The 27795-nt window shown below is 42.5% G+C and overlaps 1 protein-coding gene across 1 annotated transcript in view; it reads left to right on the top strand.

Moving 5' to 3' along the window:
- The first annotated feature begins 783 nt into the window (after nucleotides 1-783).
- LOC310863832 (natural resistance-associated macrophage protein 2-like) overlaps nucleotides 784-27795 on the top strand; it is a 62107-nt gene continuing 35095 nt past the window's right edge. Inside the window, exons 1-6 of the mRNA XM_083772330.1 lie at nucleotides 784-937; nucleotides 19186-19332; nucleotides 22146-22285; nucleotides 23305-23424; nucleotides 25005-25124; nucleotides 27422-27528. Coding sequence (XP_083628456.1) covers nucleotides 19296-19332; nucleotides 22146-22285; nucleotides 23305-23424; nucleotides 25005-25124; nucleotides 27422-27528 — 524 coding nt within the window. The 5' untranslated portion in view covers nucleotides 784-937; nucleotides 19186-19295. The remainder of the gene's footprint in view (nucleotides 938-19185; nucleotides 19333-22145; nucleotides 22286-23304; nucleotides 23425-25004; nucleotides 25125-27421; nucleotides 27529-27795) is intronic.

Raw genomic sequence — 27795 nt, 5'->3', positions numbered from 1 at the left:
TTATCATTATCAATGGCGTTATTAAAAAAAACATTGAACTAGTAAAAACAAACATTAAACCTGTATATAGCCTGACATTTTTAATTTGGGCTTGTACGGTTGTACCCCCCCCCCCCCCCCCCCCCCCCCCCCAAATAGCTGATCAATCACATTATACATAGGTTTTAAATCACAACTCATGATGTAGCTTAACAGTACTTGTTAGAGTTAAAGATTTAGCTGGGGACCTGGAGTCTGTGGAATCTTTCACAGACTTTCATACTAGGCTGAGGAATATATCCCACCCTTTTCACATTGGCCAGTTACAGCGCCACCAACAGGTGGATCTGTTGTTGTTGTTGTTGTTGTTGTAGTAACGACCCAGAGCACTCAAACAAAAGAGGCTGATGACCCCCCTTGGGCCCCCTCAACTCTCACTATAACTAGACACTTTACCTCCTCCCCCTCTCTTTCTCTCTCTGTTTAAAAGTACAGGAAGAATTTCAAAGTAGGCTACAGGTAAAAATATAGTACAGGTAAAAATCTCTCTCTCTCTCTCTCTCTCTCTCTTGGATAGCCGCCCGTGGATATCCACGGTACGGTTTGGAATATCCGTGGATATCCACGGATACCAATATTGTTTGTCAAAGGAGAACATTTAGAACAAGTTTTGTTGTTGTTTGTCAAATGAAAAGTATGCATCACCCCCCTTATGTGCTTGTTTTTCCAAACCTGGCAACACTGTGTGTGGCGTACCGTGGGCGCTGTGCCGCCGACCTGCAGATGACATGGACAGAGTCACTTTGCCAGCAGTGTGCTGCATGGCTGGGAGCACATTCACCCTGTAGTGACTGCAGTCACTGGACCACAGACGTCTCAACAACAAGTGGATCTAGGAGGATCTATAATATCCCCCTCGGTTTACTGTCCCACCTCCTCCACAACTTCACCCAAAAAGGTAACGACCATGTTCAACATTCATTATTTTCCTTGAGTTGAGAAATGAACTAGATTAGCTTCCGCGGCTAACTAACAGGCTAACACCAAACTCTCATTAGCAACCATGGAAACTGTTCAAGCCTTTTGCCCGATTAGACAGACATAAGAGAGTCCTGTCCTGGCTGTCAGGGTCAGGTGTGTTGATCAAAGATGATCTGGAACACTGTCTATCTGGAGTCTGTGGACACAACAACACTCAATACAACTATAGCTAATGTCTGTAGCCAACAACAGCAACATCAGCTAGCTGCCTGGATGGATCGATGTACATATTCTACAGTAGATAATAAAGAAAGATTAAATATGTACAGTCTTCAATGGAAGTGGGAATTATTATGGTCACAGAGCAGCTGTAGTAGGAATGATGTGTGTGAATTTGACTGTCTTTATGAAGCGATATTTATTGTTATTGGTCGAGACTAGATCATGTCATGATGCAATACATGTATGATATTTTGATATACATACATACATATCCTATACTTAGTTACATTCCATGATGTCGAATGCAACCTATTATTATTGTTGTGCAGTTGTATTTAGCTGGTGATTGAACTGTCAAACATTGTTTGTATGTTAAATGCTACTTCATAGTTTGACAGCTGTTTGACTCTGTTGCAGACGGTAGTGTATATGCGGTGGTCTCGGTTTGAAAAAATGAATGGAACTCACATTGCAGTGTTGTAAAGTAACTAAGTACATTTACTCAAATACTTATTACTTAAATGTACAAGTTTGAGGGCTTATTTTTTCCAGTTTTCAGTACTTTTACTTCTACTCCACTACATCTCAGAGGCAAATGTACTCTTTACTCCACTACAGTTGTTTGAAAACTTTAGTTACTACTTACTTTGTAGATTTTGATTATTAATATTATCAAAATATTGCATTACCCACTTCAACCCTATTTACATTTTGGCCATTTGAAAATAGCTGATCTACAAGCTCATAGATCTGCTTTTTTTCCAAAATATTTGTATACATTTGAAAACGTGTGATAAAGTCAGTACTTTCTACTTTGAGTACTTTTGGTACTTTAAGTTCATTTTCATACCAATACTTTTACTCAAGTACTCATTTACTCATTTACTAGTATTTCTATGTTAAAATGTAATACCCTACCCACATGTCATCCCAGGGGAAGGGTTTATTGTTGACAATTATGGGGTTGGGCTAATAATATCAGTATTAAAACAATATTGTGATATGACATGTGAAACTTGATATTGTAATGCTGTGAGATGACATTACACAAGAGTTGTCTTTTCCTGGTTTTTAAGCTGCATTACAGTAAAGAGGTGGTGTTTTGCTAACATATAGGCGTTGATATATATTTATTTACTTTTTAACGGGAACCCCTTTTGGTGTTACCATTATGTTATGCTTTAGCTATTGAAAAATAGCAGATCTACAAGCTCATAGCGGAGCTTGTAGATCTGCTATTTTTGAAAAATCGAAGAACGACTGACATAGAAACATAGCTTTTTCAGAAAACTGTCAGGACATAGAAGACATTTTTAGAATCTGATCTCTGGTCAAAATTAGTATAAAAGGTAGGTGGCTAGCGCACATCCAGTTCTTGTCTGGTGCTGGATTAAGGTAAGTACAATGAAGAGAGGAGAGTCCGCACACAGATTTGCTCCAAGGTGTTTGCTTTTTATTCAAAACACCATAATTAATACACAACGTTTCGGCCGTGAACGGCCTTCATCAGGTGATAATCGGCAGTATATGTGACAACTCCCTTTTAAACCCAGTCGTCACATCACGTGACTGATGACGACTCTGGTCAAAATGGCTCATTGTGTAAATATTTTGTTAAAGGATTAATATTCATCGCCACAACATCGTCAAATATTGATCATAATATATTGATATTGAGGCATGGTGACAAATCTTTGATCATATATTGAGGCATGGTGACAAATATTTTGATTGATGTTTTATTTGGTGATGATCGCTGGCATTACAGGGCTGCTATAATGCCGATCCCTCCCCCTCTTTCAGTCCACAATCCACATCCTGATGGAAAGGATGTGTCTTTGATGACATTGTTAAACATAGAAACTAAACACTAGAAACATTGATTTGCTGCTGCTGTTGTTGACATCATGTGCTCTGCTCATGGGTGTTTCCGTTCACTGTAATTATTATACTGTATGTTCGATTCAAGGGGCAACACAAATCACACCATCCTGGTGGTTTTAGGAATCAAATGTGTTTTTGATTGATTGAAACAGTTTGCAGAATTACAGTACATTTCAAGCACAAACTCAATACAAAGACTGTTAACTGTGAGTGGATGACCCAATTAAGCATTACACTTGTTTACAAGAGGGTCCACCATCAAAACATTTAAAGACGTACAAATAGACACTTCCATATAGTCAAAGAACAGAACAGGAATTCATCATAAAGGGAAAAGAAACAGGAGGCGGTGGGGGGGGGGATTCAGATTTTACGGGGCCAGTTTCGAATTGCAGCCGTCCGTAGGTGCCCTTTGAGGGCGGTTTTGAAGGAGTCAAGGGATTCACATGTCTTAATCACTGTTGGTAGGGCGTTCCACATTTTGGTGGAGCGAAAATAATTTAGTCCCTTGTTTGTGTCGAATCTGGGTTGCACATGTTGTTTGTTGTGTGTGAATGTGTTTGGAAGTTGGAACTGAATTCCTTCACTTCTTTGTCTTTTCTTTACCTAGATGTAACCCAGGGTTAAATGATGCAAACATTATTAATCGGTATCATTAAAATAATTTATTCAGTGACAAATAAATAGGATAACATATTTAAAAGTGACTTAAGTATGTGATGAAACAAACCAACACAATCTAAACCCAGTGTCAGCACAATAACTGAACTGGCATTGCAGGGGTTAATTTATGTGACTCCAAGATAATGGAGTGGTTGGAGCAGAAGTCACTCTAAACATGGGGAGTTTTGTAAGCCAATGAGAATTCTGCTTGCTGTGAGTTGGCTGAGTTAGCCAATCAGGCAGCTGGTTTTTTCCTTCTAGACAAGGAAGTGGAGGGACATGTTTGTTTTTCTGCTGTGTCAGCCAGAGAGCTGCTGTGGATTGTATTATTGAAAACATTTCATTCTAAAAAAGATTAAGAGATATTTGATTGAGAAATCACTTTGATTGAACAGAATCAGAAGGTTTATGAAGAAAGACACTTTTAGAGAAAAAAATACAAAAAACGTTTTTTTCTCCCACTGAACACAGTGAAAAAACGATCTTTTTACTTTCTTTTCCATTTACTGCAAGAGCAGTCCAGCATTGTTCTTTGAGGCATCCCCCTTGGTAAGGCTCCATTTTAAATAAGTTGCCACCAGTAAATAATTTAAAAGCATGGTATTATAAGAAATGATAATCATTGAGTTGTGTGTTTACTGTAATGGTTTCACTTTGATAAGGTGAACAGTAATTGAATAAGCTACATGTGGTTGGTTATACTTTCAGTTTAATCACAACATACAGTATTATTGTTGAGAACATGAAGACAAAGGGACATTTTACATGGTGTTATTTTGAGTAAGACTGCTAATGAGTCTTCTGGCTTTGTTTTCAAGGCCGGGTTTTTTTGTTGTATTGGAGTTGAATTGTTAGTTGGATCCTGGATTCGTCTGCAGCCTGCTCATCCTTCCTGGATTCCTACAGCAGCATGCAGACTGGCGAGCTACCCATGAAACCCACCTGAACCTGAAAGAAGGAGAAATAGTTGTGCCTTGAAGTGTGCCTTGTCTACAGTGGTGGTAGGACAAGTGCTGTTGCATCGCTCATCTTTTCACACTGAAAGACTAAACTATTGAGATACAGCAGCAAGTGGTACACTAACCACACAAACTGAACTGAGTATTCCAGTTGTTGCCAGCAGAACGAACTGAAAGATACAAAAAAGAACGAAAACAGAAGATTAATTGTTTTTTTGATTGGGTGTTCAATTGATTTTTGATTTATTTCATTTTGAATGTTTACATTGTTTAGAGACTGATATCCCGTTGGTGTTTAACATTTGGAATTTAATTCAGAGTTTCATTTTTTCTTTTCATTAAGGTCTGGTCACACTTTTGTTTTTCTGGTATTTAAAGGGTTTCAGGTTGATAAAAAATTATATAGTTAAATAAATAAAATAGGAGCCTGGTTCCATAGTGAGTAGTAGTTACCTAACATTAGCTCTAACATTTCAACAACAAAACAAAACAAACTAGGACATTAACAGGTCAGCACAAAATATCTAACAAACCGAAATAATTAGCTACAGCTTAGTGGAACCAGAGGAAGTAAAATATAGAGTGTCGAGTGTTGATAAAAACTAATTTGAACATTCAGGTTTTTATTTTTTTATTTTCTTCATACATTATTATTTTTGGGTAAATTTGGCAAGTTCAGCCATTTGTTATGCAATAAAATAAAACTAAAAGGTATTGAGAAACAAACAGAAAAAAAACTATTCTTACCTTTGAAATTTAAATGAGTCTTGATGTGCTTCATTCTGTTGTACAAACAGCAACCATCTCCCTCAACGAAAATCTAGAATCTTCTGTTTATCTAGCCCATGCATCCTTTGATCCTCTAGCTTCCAACGAGACACGGGTTACAGATAATTTATGGCGAGCTAGCCAGGAGGGAGATCGTGTTTGTACAGAGAGTGATTGCACCACACTAAACCACAAAATAGATAAACGTCCCCTCAAACCTTTAAAATGGATGTAGTAAAAGCAGAAAACGTAAACGTCCCTAACTCTGTCATTATTAATGGCACGACCCAGCCTAATCTGAGCAAAGAGCTTGAGGAAAAGTTAGTGACTTATGGTCGTATTAGACGCCACTTGATTATTGATGATACAGTTTCCAAATTTCACGGCCATGTGATTATTGAATTTGATGAAAGCTCCGCCATGCTTGAACTAAGGCCCCTACTGCCCTTTGATTTCACGAGCCCCCGTGACCCAAATGCCACCTTCACTATACGTGCTCTAGAAAGTGTCTACACTCCTGAGGACAGCAGTAGCGCCACCAAGTGCTACCTTGAAGCATTACAGAATATTGCAGAAGCAAGTGGGAGGTCCTTTCAAGATGTGCTCCAGGATGAGCTAAGCAAGATGGGCTCGATGAGGCGTAAGGACCGACCTGCAGAAAAAGCACTGTCAACAGATCAGAGCCAAACAAGTGACATTTCTAATCAGCAAGAGCTTGTCACAGCGACCACAACCACACATTCCCCGTATGCTTTTCCATTGAGGAACCCTGAGGATCTAGACCCCAAAAACCCAGCCAAGGGAATTGACCCAAATGTCACACAGCACAGTTTAGGAGGTGCAGAGAGTGTTGACGCTCCTGTAATGGTCCATCCAGCACTCACTATGAGCAATATCAACCCCCCTAGTGTTCAAAAGATGGTCATTGAACACATTGTGAAGAATGATTCTGCCATGTCACACCAGAGACTCTCGTTCCGCCTTCGAGCTTTTTCTGGAAAGATCCCTCGCCCTAACAATGAACCAGACTACTACACCTGGCGTACAGGTGTTGAATTTCTGATGACTGATCCTTCTATTTCTGATCTACATCGAACCCAGAAAATCTTAGACAGTTTGCTGCCTCCTGCTACAGATGTCATCAAGCAGGTTAGCCCTCAAGCTTCACCTTCAGCATATCTTGAGCTCCTGGATTCAGTCTATGGCTCAGTGGAAGATGGGGACGACTTGTTTTTTAAATTCATGAGTACCCTACAGGATGATCGTGAAAAACCCTCAGAATACTTACACAGATTGCAAGTTATCCTGAGCACAGCAATCAGAAGGGGTGGTGTTTCAGAGCAGGAACGAAATCACCGTCTTCTGAAGCAATTTTGCTTCGGTTGCTGGGACCATGACTTGATCACAGACCTCCAGCTGGAACACACAAAGAAAACACCATCTTTCGCTGAACTGGTGTTCCTTATCAGGACCGAAGAAGACAGACAGGCTTCAAAGCAAGATCGCATGAGGAAACACCTTGGCTTACACAAGCAAGCTCAGGGTGCTTCGAAATTACGAACAGTAGCACACCGCCAAACTATTTACCCCTGTGATGGTTCGGATGCTGCTGCTGACGAGACTGACAATTTGAAGAGACAAATCGCTGACCTTCAATCACAAGTTGCAGTGATACAGACACCATCTCAACCAAAGATCAAGACCAACCACCCTGAAGCAGATGAGATAAATGCACTGAGGCGACAAGTCACTGAGATGAAAGCTCAACTTGCTGTCATGAAACCAACTACCCCAGACGTCACCATTGACGACTCTGCAGTTGAATTCAATGCACTGAAGAGACAGATTGCACAGCTCCAAACTCAAATGACCAAACTGAACGTGCAGGACCAGCAAACGGGGAGGAAAGCACGCTCAAAAGAGCCTGTAATCAAAGCGGGATCCCGACCCACTGACCAGAGAACAGCAGAGCAGCAACGATTTGGCGGAGCTACCTCTAATAGACCCCGCCCCTGGTACTGTTTCCGTTGTGGAGAAGATGGGCATATCGTGCCTAGCTGTGAGAATGAACCAAATCCTGAACTAGTTGAACAAAAGAGGCATCTGTGCAAAGAAAGGCAACTGGAATGGGATCGTTTAAACTACTAAGAGTCTCTGTTGAAGGGCAAACAGTGACTGAAAGAAAAGAAACACGTCCTAGAAAAACTGAACAAGTGAACAACAAGTGCGTCCAAAGTGAGGAGTCGCCAATCAAACTCCCAAAGGGGCTAGTGGGAATGAAGAGCACAGCCCAAATTATTGTTGAAGGAAAACAAGTAAACTGCTTGTTGGACACCGGGTCTCAAGTCACAACGATTCCCCAGTCGTTCTATGAGAGCCATCTATCAAACCATTCCATGAAATCGCTAAAGGACCTGTTGGAAGTCGAAGGAGCAAATGGACAGGGTGTGCCTTACATTGGATACGTGGATCTAAGAGTGACGTTTCCCAAGGAGTTTTTGGGGAACAAAACTACAGTGTCTACGTTGGCACTTGTGGTTCCAGATATGACTAGTGCACCACAGGTTCTCATTGGTACTAACTGCTTAGATGTCCTTTACTCCAGTTATGTGCAGAAGAACATTTGCCACCCCCAGGCAAGTTTTCCCGGCTACCAAGCAGTTCTCAAGGTTCTTGAAATGAGACAGAAGACATGTACTGGTACCCTGGGATGGGTGAAGGTCAAAGGAAACACACCTGAGGTTGTGCCAGCAGGCCACACAGTGGTCTTCGAGGGATTGCTCCATGTTAAGGGTGTCCACACGGAGAAATGGGTCACTGTAGAGCCACCATCAAAGTCCTCCCTGCCCCGTGGATTGCTGGTGGCTAGCTGCTTACACACTTTACCTGCTAGACGTCTATGCCAACTACCAATTCTGCTCAAGAATGAGACAAAAGATGACATAGTGATTCCCCCACAGACCATTGTAGCTGAGCTGCATGTTATCCAGCAAGTGATGGAGAAGAAGCCCCTCACAGATTCAAGTAACTCCAGTGACACACAGAGAGAGCCTACCGATCCCAGGATGACATTTGATTTTGGCGATTCTCCCTTACCATCCAAATGGAAGGACAGAATAACAGAACAGCTGAACTCCATGCCTGAAGTGTTCGCCCAAAATGACCTTGAATTTGGTCATACGGATAAGGTGAAGCATCACATCAAACTCAGCGATGTGACCCCCTTCAAGCATAGAGCCAGGCCTATTCACCCTCATGATGTTGACGCCGTAAGGAAACACATTCAAGAACTGCTAGCAGCTGGCATAATTCGTGAATCCGAATCCCCCTTTGCGTCACCTATAGTTGTGGTTCGAAAGAAGAACAATTCAGTACGCCTGTGCATCGATTTCAGGAAACTGAATTCCCAGACTATAAAAGATGCATATGCCTTACCCAATCTGGAAGAAGTTTTCTCAGTGTTGACCGGCTCAAAGTGGTTCTCCGTCCTCGACCTGAAGTCGGGCTACTATCAGATCGAGATGGAAGAGTCCGATAAGCAGAAAACTGCATTTGTGTGCCCTCTTGGGTTCTGGGAATTTAATAGGATGCCACAAGGAATTACGAATGCGCCCAGCTCCTTTCAAAGATTGATGGAGAGGTGTATGGGAAATCTCAACAGGAAAGAAGTATTGGTCTTCATTGATGACCTTATAGTCTTCTCCGACACCCTAGAGGAACATGAATCCCGACTGCTGCAAGTTCTTCAACGTTTGAAAGAGTACGGACTGAAACTCGCTCCGGAAAAATGCAGGTTTTTCCAGACATCGGTTAAATACCTGGGTCACATCGTGTCCCAGTATGGAGTTGAGACAAATCCGGAGAAAATCGAAACCCTAAAAACCTGGCCAAGGCCGAAGAACCTCAAAGACTTGAAATCCTTTCTTGGTTTCTCAGGATATTATCGGAGATTTGTTCAAGATTATTCCAAGATCACAAGACCTCTAAATGACCTTACAACAGGATATCCCCCTCTCAGGAAGAGCTGCAGAAAAGAAAAGGAGAAAAGTGGTCAGTACCTTGATCCCAAAGAGCCTTTTGGCGGCAGATGGACACCGACATGTCAACAAGCTTTCGAGACACTTATTGAGAAACTCACATCTGCTCCTGTCTTGGGGTTTGCAGATCCCAAACGTCCGTACATACTGCACACAGACGCCAGCACTATTGGATTGGGTGCAGCATTATACCAAGAGCAGGATGGGAAGAAAAGAGCCATAGCTTTTGCGAGCAGGGGGCTGACAAAGAGCGAAGCCAAATATCCTGCTCATAAACTCGAATTTTTAGCACTAAAATGGGCTGTTACTACCAAATTTAGTGACTATCTGTACGGGACAGAGTTCACAGTAATAACTGACAGTAACCCCTTGACTTACATCCTGACATCAGCCAAATTAGACGCCACAAGTTACAGATGGCTGTCAAGTTTGTCTACGTTCTCCTTCAAACTCCAGTACAGAGCTGGGAAACAGAATCAGGATGCTGATGCACTCTCTCGACGACCACATGGTGATCTTACAGATGACCTGGTGTCACAGAAAGAAAGGGAGAGGATCAAGCAATTCACTCTTCACCATTTGGCAGATACAGAAGATTCTGATGTGGTTCTTCCAAAGGCAGTGAAAGCCATTTGTGAAAAACATCAAGTCAACCATTTCAATGCAGACCTTGGACACCAGTACCCATCTGTAACTTTAGTGGAATCGCTTGCACTCCACTCTGATGTTCTACCCACCGGGTTCCAATGGGAAGATGACCATGGTCTCCCTATGGTTCCGCATCTTTCGGAAGATGACTTGATCGAGCAACAGAGCGCAGATCCAGAACTTAGGGCCGTTATAGAGCACTTTCAGTCCAAGGAAAAGCCTTCACCCACTCTAAGAAAAGAACTCCCTGACTTAGGGCTGTGGTTGCGAGAATGGAACCGGTTGGAAATGAAAAATGGGGTGCTCTACAGAAGGAGACAAGAACAAGGCAATCTGACATATCAGCTGGCGCTCCCTGTTGATCTGAGACCTGGTGTATTGAGAAATTTACATGACGACTTGGGTCATTTGGGAGCCGAACGAACCCTCGACCTCATGAGATCCAGATTCTATTGGCCAAAGATGTCCATGGATGTGGACAAGAAGATAAAGACATGTGAACGATGTGTTCGTAGAAAGACTCCTCAGGGGAGATCAGCCCCCCTTGTTAATATAAAGACGAGCAGACCCTTGGAGTTGGTTTGCATGGATTTCCTGTCTTTGGAACCCGATCAGAGCAATACCAAAGACATATTGGTGATCACGGACCATTTCACCAAGTACGCTGTTGCGATCCCTACTCGTAATCAGAAAGCACAGACCGTAGCAAAGTGCTTATGGGACAACTTCTTGGTGCATTATGGGTTCCCTGAAAGGCTTCATAGTGATCAGGGGCCAGACTTTGAATCACGCACCATCAAAGAACTGTGCCATTTTGCTGGTATCTATAAGACGAGAACGACACCGTACCATCCAAGAGGAAACCCAGTGGAGCGTTTTAATAGGACACTCCTCCAGATGTTGGGCACTCTGGAAAACAAGAATAAGGCTCATTGGAAGGATTTCGTCAAGCCATTGGTACATGCGTACAACTGTACGAAAAATGATGTGACTGGGTTTTCACCATATGAGCTGATGTTCGGAAGACAACCTCGATTACCAGTGGATTTGGCTTTTGGCCTGCCTGTCAATAAGCCACCCAAGTCGCATTCTCAGTATGTACATGATTTGAGAAGTCGTTTAGAAGAAAGCTATAAAGTTGCCACTCAGAATGCTTTGAAGACGGCCGATCGCAACAAACGCAGATTTGACAAACGAGTTGTTGACTCAACACTAGAAGCTGGTGATCGAGTTCTCGTGCGGAACGTCCGAATAAGAGGGAAGCACAAGTTAGCCGACAAGTGGGAGACTGATGTGTATGTGGTGGTCCAACGGTTCGGTGACCTCCCTGTATATGCAGTCCGGCCAGAGAGTAAAGATGGTCCTCTCCGGACCCTGCACCGTGACTTGCTATTACCCTGCGGATTCCTACCTTTGGTCATTCCCATTGAACCAGATGTGTCAAAGACCGTTCATCGGCCTCGGACACGGAGTTCTCGTATTGAGAATACTAATGAACCCGAGGACACAGGAGAACTATTTGATTCCGAGGACGATGAAGTCTATCCCGACTCACACAGAAGGACAGTGGCGTTTGATACTAGAATCCGATCAAACACTGAACTGGTTCAGTCGGTGAGGAATCAGCAAACACATAATACACTGCACACTGCATTTACTCAGGTTGAGCTGCACCCTGCTCGTGCTGAACCTGAAAGAGAGAACCTACCTGAAGTGGACCCTGAAAGAGAGAACCTACCTGAAGTGGGACCTGAAAGAGAGAACTTACCTGAAGTGGAACCTGGAAGAGAGGAAAGAGAGAAGTTACCTGAAGTGGAACCTGAAAGACAGAACTTACCTCAGGTCAAACCTGCAAGCGGAAGATCACTTGATCTAAATGATGACAGCGGAGACTCACCTGACACAGCATCAGGACAGAGATCTGTGATCAGACACCCAGAAGACATTTCAAACCTAATGGATGAGACTCTACCCATCCACTTGCATGTATCTGAGAGTGAGGAAGATGAGACACCAGAGAGGAGTGGAGTAGCTGCCGTCAAAATCCCGCAAGGCAATCAAGGGGAGGGAAATAACCAACAAGATGACATGGATGGCACTACAAGGCGTTCCCTCAGGCAAAACCCTGCACAGACAGACAGATTAACCTATCATGAGTTGGGGAACCCTTTCAATTTAGTTATTCAGACATTGTTACAGAGTCTCAAAGTAGCTGTCGCTGCCTTACAGAATGGGCCACATCCTGCCAGTAGTCACCCCCCACTTTGCCCCACTGATCCCTGTCAGTTATATAGATGCAACGGGACGTGCATTACTTTAAGGGGGGGAGGGTGTAACCCAGGGTTAAATGATGCAAACATTATTAATCGGTATCATTAAAATAATTTATTCAGTGACAAATAAATAGGATAACATATTTAAAAGTGACTTAAGTATGTGATGAAACAAACCAACACAATCTAAACCCAGTGTCAGCACAATAACTGAACTGGCATTGCAGGGGTTAATTTATGTGACTCCAAGATAATGGAGTGGTTGGAGCAGAAGTCACTCTAAACATGGGGAGTTTTGTAAGCCAATGAGAATTCTGCTTGCTGTGAGTTGGCTGAGTTAGCCAATCAGGCAGCTGGTTTTTTCCTTCTAGACAAGGAAGTGGAGGGACATGTTTGTTTTTCTGCTGTGTCAGCCAGAGAGCTGCTGTGGATTGTATTATTGAAAACATTTCATTCTAAAAAAGATTAAGAGATATTTGATTGAGAAATCACTTTGATTGAACAGAATCAGAAGGTTTATGAAGAAAGACACTTTTAGAGAAAAAAATACAAAAAACGTTTTTTTCTCCCACTGAACACAGTGAAAAAACGATCTTTTTACTTTCTTTTCCATTTACTGCAAGAGCAGTCCAGCATTGTTCTTTGAGGCATCCCCCTTGGTAAGGCTCCATTTTAAATAAGTTGCCACCAGTAAATAATTTAAAAGCATGGTATTATAAGAAATGATAATCATTGAGTTGTGTGTTTACTGTAATGGTTTCACTTTGATAAGGTGAACAGTAATTGAATAAGCTACATGTGGTTGGTTATACTTTCAGTTTAATCACAACATACAGTATTATTGTTGAGAACATGAAGACAAAGGGACATTTTACATGGTGTTATTTTGAGTAAGACTGCTAATGAGTCTTCTGGCTTTGTTTTCAAGGCCGGGTTTTTTTGTTGTATTGGAGTTGAATTGTTAGTTGGATCCTGGATTCGTCTGCAGCCTGCTCATCCTTCCTGGATTCCTACAGCAGCATGCAGACTGGCGAGCTACCCATGAAACCCACCTGAACCTGAAAGAAGGAGAAATAGTTGTGCCTTGAAGTGTGCCTTGTCTACAGTGGTGGTAGGACAAGTGCTGTTGCATCGCTCATCTTTTCACACTGAAAGACTAAACTATTGAGATACAGCAGCAAGTGGTACACTAACCACACAAACTGAACTGAGTATTCCAGTTGTTGCCAGCAGAACGAACTGAAAGATACAAAAAAGAACGAAAACAGAAGATTAATTGTTTTTTTGATTGGGTGTTCAATTGATTTTTGATTTATTTCATTTTGAATGTTTACATTGTTTAGAGACTGATATCCCGTTGGTGTTTAACATTTGGAATTTAATTCAGAGTTTCATTTTTTCTTTTCATTAAGGTCTGGTCACACTTTTGTTTTTCTGGTATTTAAAGGGTTTCAGGTTGATAAAAAATTATATAGTTAAATAAATAAAATAGGAGCCTGGTTCCATAGTGAGTAGTAGTTACCTAACATTAGCTCTAACATTTCAACAACAAAACAAAACAAACTAGGACATTAACAGGTCAGCACAAAATATCTAACAAACCGAAATAATTAGCTACAGCTTAGTGGAACCAGAGGAAGTAAAATATAGAGTGTCGAGTGTTGATAAAAACTAATTTGAACATTCAGGTTTTTATTTTTTTATTTTCTTCATACATTATTATTTTTGGGTAAATTTGGCAAGTTCAGCCATTTGTTATGCAATAAAATAAAACTAAAAGGTATTGAGAAACAAACAGAAAAAAAACTATTCTTACCTTTGAAATTTAAATGAGTCTTGATGTGCTTCATTCTGTTGTACAAACAGCAACCATCTCCCTCAACGAAAATCTAGAATCTTCTGTTTATCTAGCCCATGCATCCTTTGATCCTCTAGCTTCCAACGAGACACGGGTTACATAGACATTCTCAGTCTTGTTTTTTTTTGTAAGATGGCCAAAATTCTAGTACATTATTTGTACACTCACTGGTTACTTATCCCATTTTCTATTCTGAAAATGAAAAGGAATCTTAATGCGTCTGGCTGGCATTCGGCACCTGAGCTGAACTGAACTGCTTGGTGCTAATGCCATAGAAACCAGCATGGGAACTACAGATGGAAACATTGATTTGCTGTTGTTGAGATAATAGATTTGTGCTCATGGGTGTTTCACACTGTGGTTTTAGGAATCAAATGTGAATAGCTTTGGGGCTGAATTCCTTCACCCAGATGATCTCAGACAGTTAGTGGTTTTGTAAGATGCTAAAAGACAAATGCTAGTACATGTTGTGTTGACGGCGTTGGCCTGTATTAAACACCAACAGTACCTTTTTACTGTTTTGTTATTGATTCTATAGGCATTAAACCTGCCAAAACACACAACAGGCCCTCATAATAATGGATAGCTGATTGATGTATCACATAGTTCTAATTATGTTCTATATTTCTTTCTGATAGTTGTTTTTCTCTGAATGTAATACTGTACATCCACCAAGTCAAAACTCATTCTTTGTGAGAATGCACTTGATCAACAAACTCTTTTCTAATTAATTCTGGAGACCAGCAACTGTCACACTGTTTTTGCATTGTTTGCTGGTAGTTTGTTCACAGCAGTGGTACCCAACCTTTTTAGGCCCCCAAATACTCATAATGCTTATGAACTGGGTGGGAGACCCCTCAAAATAATCATATCTGAACTGGGTGACTACCCCAAAATAATCATCTGAACTGGGTGACTACCCCAAAATAATCATATCTGAACTGGGTGGGTGACCCCTCAAAATAATCATATCTGAACTGGGTGACTACCCCAAAATAATCATATCTGAACTGGGTGACTACCCCAAAATAATCATATCTGAACTGGGTGGGTGAGGGTGACCCCTCAAAATAATCATATCTGAACTGGGTGGGTGACCCCTCAAAATAATCATATCTGAACTGGGTGGGTGACCCCTCAAAATGATCATATCTGAACTGGGTGACCACACCAAAATAATCATATTTTGAACTGGGGGGACTTGAGTTGAGGCATTATTTAGTCAGACACGCTGTTCCACAGATAAAATACCCGATTTACAAGCTCACAATGCCTCACAATGCGAGGCGTTGTGAGCTTGTAGATCTGCTAGTATTTTCAAAATGATTGACTGTTTCTTATTGACAATTATTATTTGACAAGTATAGTTTGTTGATCACTTTAAATGCAGTAATCTGGTATTATAATTTCCCTTTGTTATTTATTTTTTTGGTATTGGGTATTAAAAGTTCTTAAAATGTCACTTCACACGCAGGCATCGGGGGGGTGTGTGTGTGTGTGTGTGTGTGTGTGTGTGTGTGTGTGTGTGTGTGTGTGTGTGTGTGTGTGTGTGTGTGTGTGTGTGTGTGTGTGTGTGTGTGTGTGTGTGTGTGTGTGTGTGTGTGTGCGTGCACCACAGATGGGTGAGGCATTGGTGACTCGTCGTCAGTTAGGGAGGTGACGTAGATAGAGGGGGTGATTGTGTAAACTGTTCTCTGCAGATTATGTCTGCTCTGTGTTCTGGGAGGCCTAATCACAAGTATATTTGAGATAAGATCATCGCAATTACTTTCGCGTGATCGTCATAAATCCGGTATGAATTCATCAGTTGAGAAATGTTCATACACATTTTCAAACTTGAAATTAAAGATAGCCTGATGAAGGCCGCATAGGCCGAAACGTTGCTGTAACCCTGAAATAAAAGTTGGCATCTGAAGACAGTGTGCGGGTGTTTGTTCCTTTTTCAAACTTGAAATTTGAAAAAAGTACAACTTTGAAATATGGCCATATTACATTGTTAAAGGACAACTTTAGTTTTTGTCAACCAAGGTTCATGTTTTAGGTTGTTATTAGAGAAAGTAAAAGATGAGTGTTAATTTTTTTTCATTTGCTGCTTTCTTTCGTTTTAGGGATTTTGGCTCTTTATGACAGGGGGGCGGGGGCATTCGAGCATGGGGCTAAATATGTATATTTTTACAAAATGTTATGGTGATTTATTTTTGTATTATTTACTATAGTCCTACTAAACCCCAGGAAATTACATCTGGCCACAGAAGATCACAGGATCTACTGAATGTGAAGGTAGCCTACTGGGGGAAGGCTTATACTGTGTGTATAGGCTCAATATGTCAGTTTGTCACATTCAATAGATCCTGTGATCTTTTGTGGTCAGATGTAATTTCTTGGGGTTTATTAGGACTATAGTAAATAATACAAAAATAAATCGGCATAATATTTTGTAAAGAAATACATATTTAGCCCCATGCTCGAATGCCCCCGCCCCCCTGTCAAAAACTGCTAAAATCCCAAAAACAAAAGAAAGCAGCAAATGAAAGAGAATTAACACTCACCTTGTAGTTTCTCTAATAACAACCTAAAACATGAACCTTAGTTGAAAAAAACTAAAGTTGGATTAGATTCTGGTTATATTTTGTTTTGTTTACAACATAAATTACTTTAGTTTTTTCTGTTCCAATGCCAAAAAACACATTTAAATGGTTAATCTCAATAATTGAATCATTTCATGGTCGTGACAGCCTGCCCTTATTGAGGTCAAGGTTTTAGGGAAAGTTGGCCTTGAATGACTAGCGTATTGTACAGTATGTAGTATGTATGTACAGTATTACACTATGGCCATGATCAGCTGAAGCATTCCTTCCAACAACACATCAGTAAACATTATTTAGCCTGATTATTATAATTTTGTAGAATCTTCCTCAGGTCTGAAATGGGTGAATTTCTTCTCTGTTAAAGTTATGGAATGAATCCACAGTATGGCCCCTGCCGTGGTGGCTCTATAGAATATGAGCCAACCCAGTGAGTGAGCTTTGCTCAGCCCTTTACATTAAACCTGAAATAACCTCAATAACCTCTGCCTGCCTTGTGTGCTACGGTGGGAAGGAAACCAGACCCAGCGCTTAGCCTTTATAGTCTCTACCCAACAGCCTGTGTTTTTATGGGATTAGATTAGGAGTCAAGACCTTGTTTTTCACTGATGATAATGCTATCATTACTTGAATTATTTTTTTAATTGGTAATGAGTAATGAGTAGTAGTAATCCAGGGGTCCTTGAGGGAGTTCCATGGGGTCCACAGCCGCCTTAAATGATAGTTTGGAACCTTATGGGTGAGTTAAATTAACATTGATTTTACAATATAAATTGGGCTCCCAGAGATAGAAATGCCATTAAAATGGAGGTCTGTCTGTAGACTAATATTCATGTCAAACTGGGGGTCCTAATTTCGCTCTACTACTCATTACTGAGAGAAAGAAATAACGATTGTAAAGACTCACTTACTCTTACTATTTTAAAACCCCAACCCCCTTTTCTTACACAATGCACATCCAGCCATGACTCAGCTCGGGGGAAAGAGCAGTCATGTGGTTTCTCTTCTCACTCACATGCTCCACGAGACGAGACCCTGGAGCTTATGTTCCATCTAGACTAGAGCAGGGGTTCCCAAAGTGGGGTCCGGGGACCCCCAGGGGTACTTGACGGAGTTCCAGGGGGGGACCCACTGCTTCTCAACCTGTGAGCCCGGGACCATTCCCCAAAATCACTGCTTCTCAACCTGTGGACCATTCCCCAAAATCGGGACGGGCGCCCGTTTGGAAGTGGTTGAGTCTGTCTGTGGGATTTTTATGCATGTTTATTATCATTCAACCAATTGAAAATTGTTATCAAGATCTTGTGATGAAATAATAAATACATGATTTTCTTTCCATTTCCTGAAAGTGTATGGTTTGGTTTTGATCATACTGTTTGTACCACCGCTAACTGTACACCAGTGGTTCTCAAACGTCTACATGTCAAGGACCCCCAAATCGACATTTATTTGCCCCGCGGACCCCCATGTGAAAAGCTATGCCAGGGACCCCCATGACAGAAGACCTTTACGGCTCTAGGTAGCAGTGATTCTCAACCATTTTAATTTCAAGGACCCCCAGTTTGACATGCATTCGTCTACGGACCTCCATTTAATGGCATTTCTATCTCTGTATTTATATTGTAAAACCACTGTTAATTATCTTGAGAGTGAGCTCAGAGTTATAGACCAGTAAGGGTCCATTTGGTTCCCAACGATCATTTAGATAAGGACCTCCTGGAACTCCCTTAAGTACCCCTAGGGGTCCCCGGACCCCACTTTGAGAACCACTGACACAGCGGTGATGATGATATGATCTGACATTTCAGACCCAACATTGTGCTAGGGAGGGGACAGTTTAGTTCAAGGATTGTTGAACAGAAACCAGGGCTGTCATTGGTCAACTCGTGTTCTCTCTGAAGAGAGACAGAACGAACGAAGAATGTCTGGGAACGAGTCACATGTTTTTATTTCCCTTCAGCCGAGTCATTGTTTGAACAGAAAAAGGAGACGGTTCTTCTTTTTTGCACAAATGTGGCTTCAGTCATAATTATGTTGGGCTGAAGTTGCTTCTAAATGTATTATCAATTAACCCCTTTTGGTGTTAGCATTATTTTATGCTTTAGCTATTGAAAAATAGCAGATCTACAAGCTCATAGCGCGCCACCGAGTGGCGCGCTAAGAGCTTGTAGGTCTGCAATTAAAAAAAAAATCGTAGAACCACTGACATAGAAACATAGCTTTTTCAGAAAACTGTCAGGATGTAGAAGACATTTTTAGAATCTGATCTCAGGTCAAAATGGGTTAAAAAAAAAAAAACAGTTTTCTTTTCTTCTCCTTTGTCGGCAGGCAGATATTCCTGCCCACCCCCCCTCGCCAGGAGTCAGGACCCACTGTAGCCTGCGCTGACCAACCCCCCTCCCCCCCCCCCCTCCCTCGCCGGGACCCTCTGTAGCCTCATGATGGCGGGGCAGGACTCTACAGACCTCCTGGAAGGTAAGAGCTTATGATAACAGAAATGTGAGCGGCTGCACCTCTGACACTCCCAGACGTCATGCGGTGATGATGGAGTGTACTGTACTGTACTGTACTGTACTGTACTGTACTGTACTGTACTGTGCTGTGCTGTGCTGTGCTGTGCTGTACTGTACTGTACTGTACTGTAACTTTTGTTGAAAAATTAATTAATTTATTCATTCATCAACTCATTCTGAGGCCGATTCTGCAAATCATCTCTTGTCAACCAGTGTTGTTTTTGGCAGCAAATTTCTATTTTAGTTTTAGTCATGGTCTCTTGAATAGTTTTCACTTAGTTTTAGTCACCTGGAATGGTCTAGTTGTAGTCGACTAAATGTCATGAGATTTTAGTCGACTAAATCTACAGGTGATTTAGTCTACTAAATCCCACCAAATTATTTTGGTGGGCCTTGATGCCTTCGTAAATTGTTAATGACTGTTTTTACATAGCCGATCTACAAGCTTTTTTTCTCTCAGTTCTCCTCAGCTTTTTTTAGAAATAGGAAGTTGAGTCATTGAGAAATATAAAGGAATTAAGGTCATTGTTTAGAGATCAGTGGCTTAATCTAGACCGTAGAAGTTGTCGAGATGGACGAACACTCCAGACTAAGTGAGTTGCCATTTGTAGCTTGAAGATTAAACCCTTGTTAATGCGTGTATATTGGAGGCTGACCCTTTTCTATATTAACCCATTTTGACCTGAGATCAGATTCTAACAATATCTTCTATATCCTGACAGTTTTCTGAGAAAACTATGTTTCTATGTCAGTCGTTCTTTGATTTTTCAAAAATAGCAGACCTACAAGCTAATAGCGCGCCACTCGGTGGCGCGCTATGAGCTTGTAGATCACAATCGTAGACGGAACAAAGACGATATGTACAGTTTTAGCTCACAACATTATGAAGAAGCACGTTGGGTTGAAAGTTTGAGAAGTCACTTTTTTAAGTGGTGCAACCACTTCCTTAAGTGACTGTGTGTGTGGGTGGGTGTGTGGGTGGGTGGCTGGCTGGGTGCGTCCTAACACACACACAAACACACACGCACATATTAACTGTATATGGTGATTTGGGGTGTATAGTACAGTGACAGTACAGTACAGTAGAGGGTACAGTAGAGGGACCCCCACACGGTAACTCTGTCAACCCCCCCCCCCCCCCCCCGGGGATGCCCACACGGAGTTGCACCACTTACTTCACACAGGTGTGATTTTTTTTGTTCGGATTTGCCAATACATTTGCAATTTCTTTTTGTCATTTTATCGTCTACTCCGGCTTTTGTGAACACCCCAGACAGTTTTTAAGTTGCTCGCTTCAGCAATTAAAATGTGACATTAAGTAGTATTATTATTAGGGCCGGGACTAATTGCGATTAATTAACTACAGAAAAATTAATGCATTAAAAAAATTAACGCATTTTAATCGCACTATTTTTTTCACCGCGGAACGTTGTCACTGGACAGTTTTCAGATGGACCTGCGCACCAAGTGCCCGTGTCCTCTTCAGACAATAACACCACCAGACAGACACCGCAGACAGTTCCCCTACCATGAAATGTTCTATGAGCAGGGCCTGGCTGTAAACAAGTTCTTTCTTGAGCTTAGTCCAGTTACCCTGGGTAAACATAGTACCTTTCCTTTCCCGTACAGTGTGAGGGGCATACACTTTCCCGTACAAGTCAACTGTGGCATTTCCTGACATCCAACTGTCCAGTAAATGTAAACATTAAACATTGTAAACATTGACATGTCAGTTACAGTCACCTATTTGTGCAAATAAAGGCACTTGTCACAGCATCGGAGCCCACCGTGTGCGAGCGTCTCCGAGCGTATATACTATCGCCGCTCGGCACCTGCCCAAGTTCGGGTTGGATGTGCATGTTTTTGTACTTTTTTTGTGTAACATTGACGTGTCATCAATCATACATCACCAGGTCATTTAGTGCACTCTGTTTCACAACTTTGCATGGTCAGGGACCACATACAATACCTTCACGGACCACCAGTGGTCCACGGACCACCTGTTGAAAACCTCTGCACTAGTATACCAAAATCCATTTGAAAAAATGGCTCTCACAGTTCTTGGGTGAAATAATGATATGCGATTAAAATGCGATTAATCTAGATTAATTAACTACAAAGCCTCTGATTAATTAGATACATTTTTTAAATCGAGTCCCAGCTCTAATTATTATAAGTAGTAGTTTGATCTGACCTTTTGTAGAGTCATTTGTTTACTTTATTTTAGTTTAAAAGTCATGTGTCCACTGATGAAGAAACGTTTGTCGATACGATTTGTCACACACGTTACCGCAGTGAAATTTGTTCTCCGCATTTGACCCATCTCTTGGAGCGCTCGGGAATAATTTGATTAGTAGATTTGACCCCCCAATCCAACCCTTTGATGCTGAGTGTCAAGCAGGGAGGCACTGGGTCCCATTTTTACAGTCTTTGGTATGACCCGGCCGGGGATCGAACCCCCGACCTCCCAGTTTCACAGTAACCACAAGGCCACTGTGCTGGTCTTGGTGTGTGCGACCCACTACCGTTATTTATTTGATCTGTTTCGTCAGAAAGTCAGAGTGCGGTGGTCACATGAAGGGTAGTTTAAAAGTTTAAAGGTTTAAACACAAGTTAAAACCATGCGAGGATATGACACAAAAGTCCAGGACGGATTTCCATTGTGGTGGTCGTTGTCATACACACAACAAGTACACCTCATAACATGACAGTCATGTACAGTGACTTCAATTTCCAGACCAGACCAATGACCTTGACCCTTTCTGCCTCCCTCAGAGGAGCCTCCCCAGGACAAAGGGGCCATCCAGACCACCCAGTACAGCACCATCTCCCCCCCGGCGTCGCCGGTCGTTGAGGAGGAACCTTTTGACACGTACTTTGAGGAGAAGGTACCCATTCCAGAAGATACCAACCCGGTACGTATTATTTCCATAGTATTTATATAAACATAATGTGTCTTTATACATTAACCCATTTAGACCTGAGGACGATTCTACAAATGTTTTCTAAATCCTGACGGTTTTCTGAAAAACCTCATGTTTCTCGTTCTCAAACGTGTTCAGGTGAAGGACCCCCAAAAATATATTTAATTGGCCGCCGACCCCCATCTGAAAATATGTTGTTCCAGGGACCCCCCCCCCCCCCCCAGAAGCAAAGATTTGAGTTAAAAAACGTTGGCTCTCAAATAATATATATAAAGATTTGAGCCACATTTTCACGATTTTTCAAAAATAGCAGACCTACTGCTATTTTTCAACAGCTAAAGTACTACAACATAATGCCTAAAACACCAAAAGGGGTTCCCGCCCAAAATGGGTTCAATCTACAACAGCGTATATAACTGATCACGGCAAAGCTCGTGATCCACGGGGGCCTTTGAGGTCACTTCGGCCCAACAGTTTTTAATCCCCTCCCTAGCCGAGTGGATCAGATTTGGAGTTTGGGTAGTTCAAAACGTTCACCGTCAGACAGAAATGTCTTATCTCCAAATTCTAACTTTTTGTGTTCTTTTGTGTAAATGAAAGCCTGACTTGATACAGTGTCACACAATTAAAGGTATACAAAGTAACAAATCCACAAGCTCAACTTGCACTTGTAAATCTGCTACTTTTGTTATTTTTTACATTTTGAATCATGGAAAGCAACCGTTTTGGACATGGTTTCTGATTCATAGTTCTGTGTCTGTCATTCACTCTCAACATGGATATGAAAGTAGTTGGGTTTAAAACGTGTGTGTGTGTGTGTGTGTGTGTGTGTGTGTGTGTGTGTGTGTGTGTGTGTGTGTGTGTGTGTGTGTGTGTGTGTGTGTGTGTGTGTGTGTGTGTGTGTGTGTGTGTGTGTGTGTGTGTGTGTGTGTGTGTGTGTGTGTGTGTGTGTGTGTGTGTGTGTGTGTGTGTGTGTGTGTGTGTGTGTGTGTGTGTGTGTGTGTTCTCAGATCTTTAGTTTCCGTAAGCTGTGGGCGTTCACTGGACCAGGGTTTCTCATGAGCATCGCCTACCTGGATCCAGGAAACATCGAGTCTGACCTGCAGTCTGGAGCTAAAGCAGGCTTTAAGGTCAGTCGGTGGTAGCCTGGAAACCCAGACAGGCTTTAAGGTCAGTCGGTGGTAGCCTGGAAACCCAGACAGGCTTTAAGGTCAGTCGGTGGTAGCCTGGACACCCAGACAGGCTTTAAGGTCAGTCAGTGGTAGCCTGGACACCCAGACAGGCTTTAAGGTCAGTCAGTGGTAGCCTGGACACCCAGACAGGCTTTAAGGTCAGTCAGTGGTAGCCTGGACACCCAGACAGGCTTTAAGGTCAGTCAGTGGTAGCCTGGGAACCCAGACAGGCTTTAAGGTCAGTCAGTGGTAGCCTGGACACCCAGACAGGCTTTAAGGTCAGTCAGTGGTAGCCTGGGAACCCAGACAGGCTTTAAGGTCAGTCAGTGGTAGCCTGGACACCCAGACAGGCTTTAAGGTCAGTCGGTGGTAGCCTGGGAACCCAGACAGGCTTTAAGGTCAGTCAGTGGTAGCCTGGACACCCAGACAGGCTTTAAGGTCAGTCAGTGGTAGCCTGGGAACCCAGACAGGCTTTAAGGTCAGTCAGTGGTAGCCTGGAAACCCAGACAGGCTTTAAGGTCAGTCAGTGGTAGCCTGGAAACCCAGACAGGCTTTAAGGTCAGTCGGTGGTAGCCTGGAAACCCAGACAGGCTTTAAGGTCAGTCGGTGGTAGCCTGGAACCCAGACAGGCTTTAAGGTCAGTCAGTGGTAGCCTGGACACCCAGACAGGCTTTAAGGTCAGTCAGTGGTAGCCTGGAAACCCAGACAGGCTTTAAGGTCAGTCAGTGGTAGCCTGGAAACCCAGACAGGCTTTAAGGTCAGTCAGTGGTAGCCTGGAAACCGGACCAATTTGACACAGGGGGGAGGAGGGAGGGGGGGGGGAGCTATTAGTCTGGCACTCCTCAGTTTGAATTACGTTTTGCTCACCCCAGAGTTGTGGGTAACCAATCAGAAGTGATAGCTTTTTGCTGTGACGTTGGAATCTGTTTGTAACCGCCTTTTGGAAATAAGTCTTCCACACCGAAGTTCCAGACTAATATCTACGCAGTGGTATTAGTGAATATTTGAATAGTTAAAATGGCCAGTCTACAAGCTCACAATGTGTCAATGTAGATTGGCTAGTTGAACTATTCAAAAATATTGAACTAGCCAATAGTAAAAAAAAGGCAAAGAAGTTTAGGGTGACGAAAATGGAGCACATACTACATAGTCTCCAAAATCGTGGCCAAAAATCAGGCATTAGTTGGTCTCTGTACAGCCTGTGTGTGAGTGTGACAAGTATTCTCTCTCTCTGTCTCTCTGTCTCTCTCTCTCTCTCTCTCTCTCTCTCTCTCTCTCTCTCTCTCTCTCTCTCTCTCTCCCCCCCCCCCCCCTCTGTCTCTGTCTCTCTGTCTCTCTCTCTCTCTCTGTCTCTCTCTCTGTGTCTCTCTCTCTGTCTCTCTGTCTCTCTGTGTCTCTCTCTCTCATCTCTCTCTCTCTCTCTCTCTCTCTCTCTCTCTCTCTCTCACCTCTCTCTCTCTCTCCTCTCTGTCTCTGTCTGTCTCTGTCTGTCTGTCTGTCTCTCTCTCTCTGTCTCTCTCTCTATGTCTCTCTCTCAGCTCCTATGGGTCCTGCTGGGAGCCACCATCATTGGGCTCCTCCTCCAGAGGCTGGCGGCCCGCCTGGGCGTCGTCACCGGCATGCACCTGGCCGAAGTCTGCAACCGCCAGTATCCCACCGTGAGATTCACCTTACTTCTTCCTTTATTAATAGGCCTAATAAGAATAATGTATCCCATTTTAACACTGCTTTTCTCACTACTCAAAGTTGCGTTACATTAACGGAACAAAAAAATGAGAATTAAAAAAAGATGAAAAAAACATTAAAATTAAAATTCATAATGGGGGGGGGGGGGGGGGGGGGTGGGGGGGGGGGGGGGGGGGGGGGGGGGAGGAGAGATTAGAATTAGGCGGGGAATGCGAGTCTGAAGAAGAGGTGGGTATTGGGGGAGGTTTTGAACCGGCAAAGGTGGGGGTGGGCTTTAGTTTGATCTGGGAGTGAGTTCCAAAGGGAAAGCCCAGGCCCAGCCCAAGGGAGGGGTACCAACTGGGAAAGCCCAGGCTGTCACCCCAGGTCCGTTAAGCATCACCACCAGAATTCATTCTACTTTAACCTGACCTCTGGCCAGTCACCAGAGTCGGCTAGCTGGCTGACATGGGAACGACTTGTACACTTTAAAAATAACTTAAAAAAAATGCATGTTCTTTGCATGTTCTCCCCGTGTCCACTAGGGTAGGTAGTAGGTACCCCCACAAAAAACATGCATTAATCCTGGTCACTAAACTGCCTCCCCCTGGCCAGCCGGGGCGCCTGATGGAGGGGAAAGGAACTGGTTGGAATAACGTGTTCCTTCCACACGCTACGTCCAACCAGGGAAACTCCCCCCTGTCAGGTGTAAAGGAGTGACTTGGACACTCAGGCATGAAGGAAGCATGAGTTCAAGTCCGTTGCTCTCCCCTTGTCCCCCATATATGGGGACTAGGTTGGTGGAGGGTGTGTAGAGCCCAGGATCACATTAGATGATTGACACAGGGGTGAAAAATGGGTTACAAAATCGTGGGATAAAAATGTAGTAAAAAAAAGAAAGAAAGTTTGCTGAGTATTATGATCACAGTTGAGGAAAGCCATTCATTCCCATTTGAAGTCTAATATTGGCAACACAGCTTGTCTCTGTGTTATCAGTGCTTAGTCTGCACTTCCTACAGATGGAGCACAATGCTTCCACAGTCCAGGAAACTCTAGACATTGTGCCTTTTAACACCTACGGTGTTAACCGCTTCCACTGTTCAGACCACAATGTTGTCTTGTTTCACTAGTTTTTGTTATACATTTTATTTTATTTTAATAACCCATTTTGACCTGAGATCAAATTCTAAAAATGTCCAAAAATAGCAGACCTACAAGCTCGTAGCGCGCCACTCGGTGGCGCGCTACGAGCTTGTAGATCTGCTATTTTTCAATAGCTAAAGCATAACATAATGCTAACACCAAAAGGGGCTCCCGCCCCCAAAATGGGTTAATAACAAAATCAGTACAATTATGTAGATCTTGTTTGTTTCACTAGTTCAGTTTCACTCTCAACACGGTCAAGAATAAAAGCAGTCTGGAATTCGTATCAAATACTTTCTATGTCGGAAACCATAGAATCCCATTTGATTTGGTTCAGACCGGTTCACACCAGGTTAGATCAGATGTCTAGCATGCAGAAGAAACAAGTCTGTGTGCTTGTGTATTGTGTATTGTAAAGCCTCCTATAGCCTCTCTTTACCCTACACCTCCCCCTGGTGGAAGTATAGGATGCCTACTTATGTCATTTTAAGACCACACAGTCTAGACATTAATACAAAACGATAACAATATGACCTGACGGGGCTACATTCGTATTTCTTGGACGCTTTCATCGCTTTGTAATTAGTTACAGTTGAATATTTAAAGCTGCTATAAAGCAATAATATGTCGAAATGTTAATGACCTTTTCTTTTACCCATTTTGGGCGGGAACCCCTTTTGGTGTTAGCATCATGTTATGCTTTATAGCTATTGAAAAATAGCAGATCTACAAGCTCATAGCGCGCCACCGAGTGGCGCGCTATGAGCTTGTAGGTCTGCTATTTTTGAAAAATCGAAGAACGACTGACACAGAAACATAGCTTTTTCAGAAAACTGTTTAGAATCTGATCTCAGGTCAAAATGGGTTAATAAAAAGAGTAAAACGCTTCCCCCAAAAAATGTCAGGAAGTAGACAGGCAAATCAACCAATGACAAAAAATTCTAGGAAAATCTGTGAATGCAGATTACGGCCTCTAGATGTGTCACAGAGACTACATTTTTTGGGGGAGCGTTCTACCCATTGCTGGCTGTCTGAATACCAAAAATAAGGGTAATCAAAAGTTTGATATATTATTGCTTATAGCAGCTTTAATGTGATTATTTGTTGTCTCTCTCTCTCTCTCTCTCTCTCTCTCTCTCTCTCTCAGGTCCCACGCATTCTCCTTTGGCTCATGGTGGAGCTGGCCATCATTGGCTCAGACATGCAGGAGGTCATAGGCTGTGCCATCGCCTTTAATCTGCTTTCAGCGGGCAGGTACTGTACTGTACTGTACTGTACTGTACATCTACACTGCTGTTTTCCTGGGATATTGCACGAAAAGTGCTTGTCTACTACCTTTTTTTCACTGACGAAAAGGAAATCAAAACATAACAAACAAAACTAAGCCATGATGACTAAAGACTATACATGTAACAATTTAACCCATTTTGAAAAGCATAACATAATGCTAACACCAAAAGGGGTTCCCGCCCAGAATGAGTTAATGACAATGATGACTAAAGACTACTAAAACAAATTCAA

This window comes from Protomyctophum parallelum (genome assembly GCF_964188405.1).
Source record: "Protomyctophum parallelum genome assembly, chromosome: 8".
Classification (NCBI taxonomy): Eukaryota; Metazoa; Chordata; class Actinopteri; order Myctophiformes; family Myctophidae; genus Protomyctophum; species Protomyctophum parallelum.
Note: the sequence above shows the minus strand (reverse complement) of the source record. Positions and strands in the feature narration are given on the sequence as shown.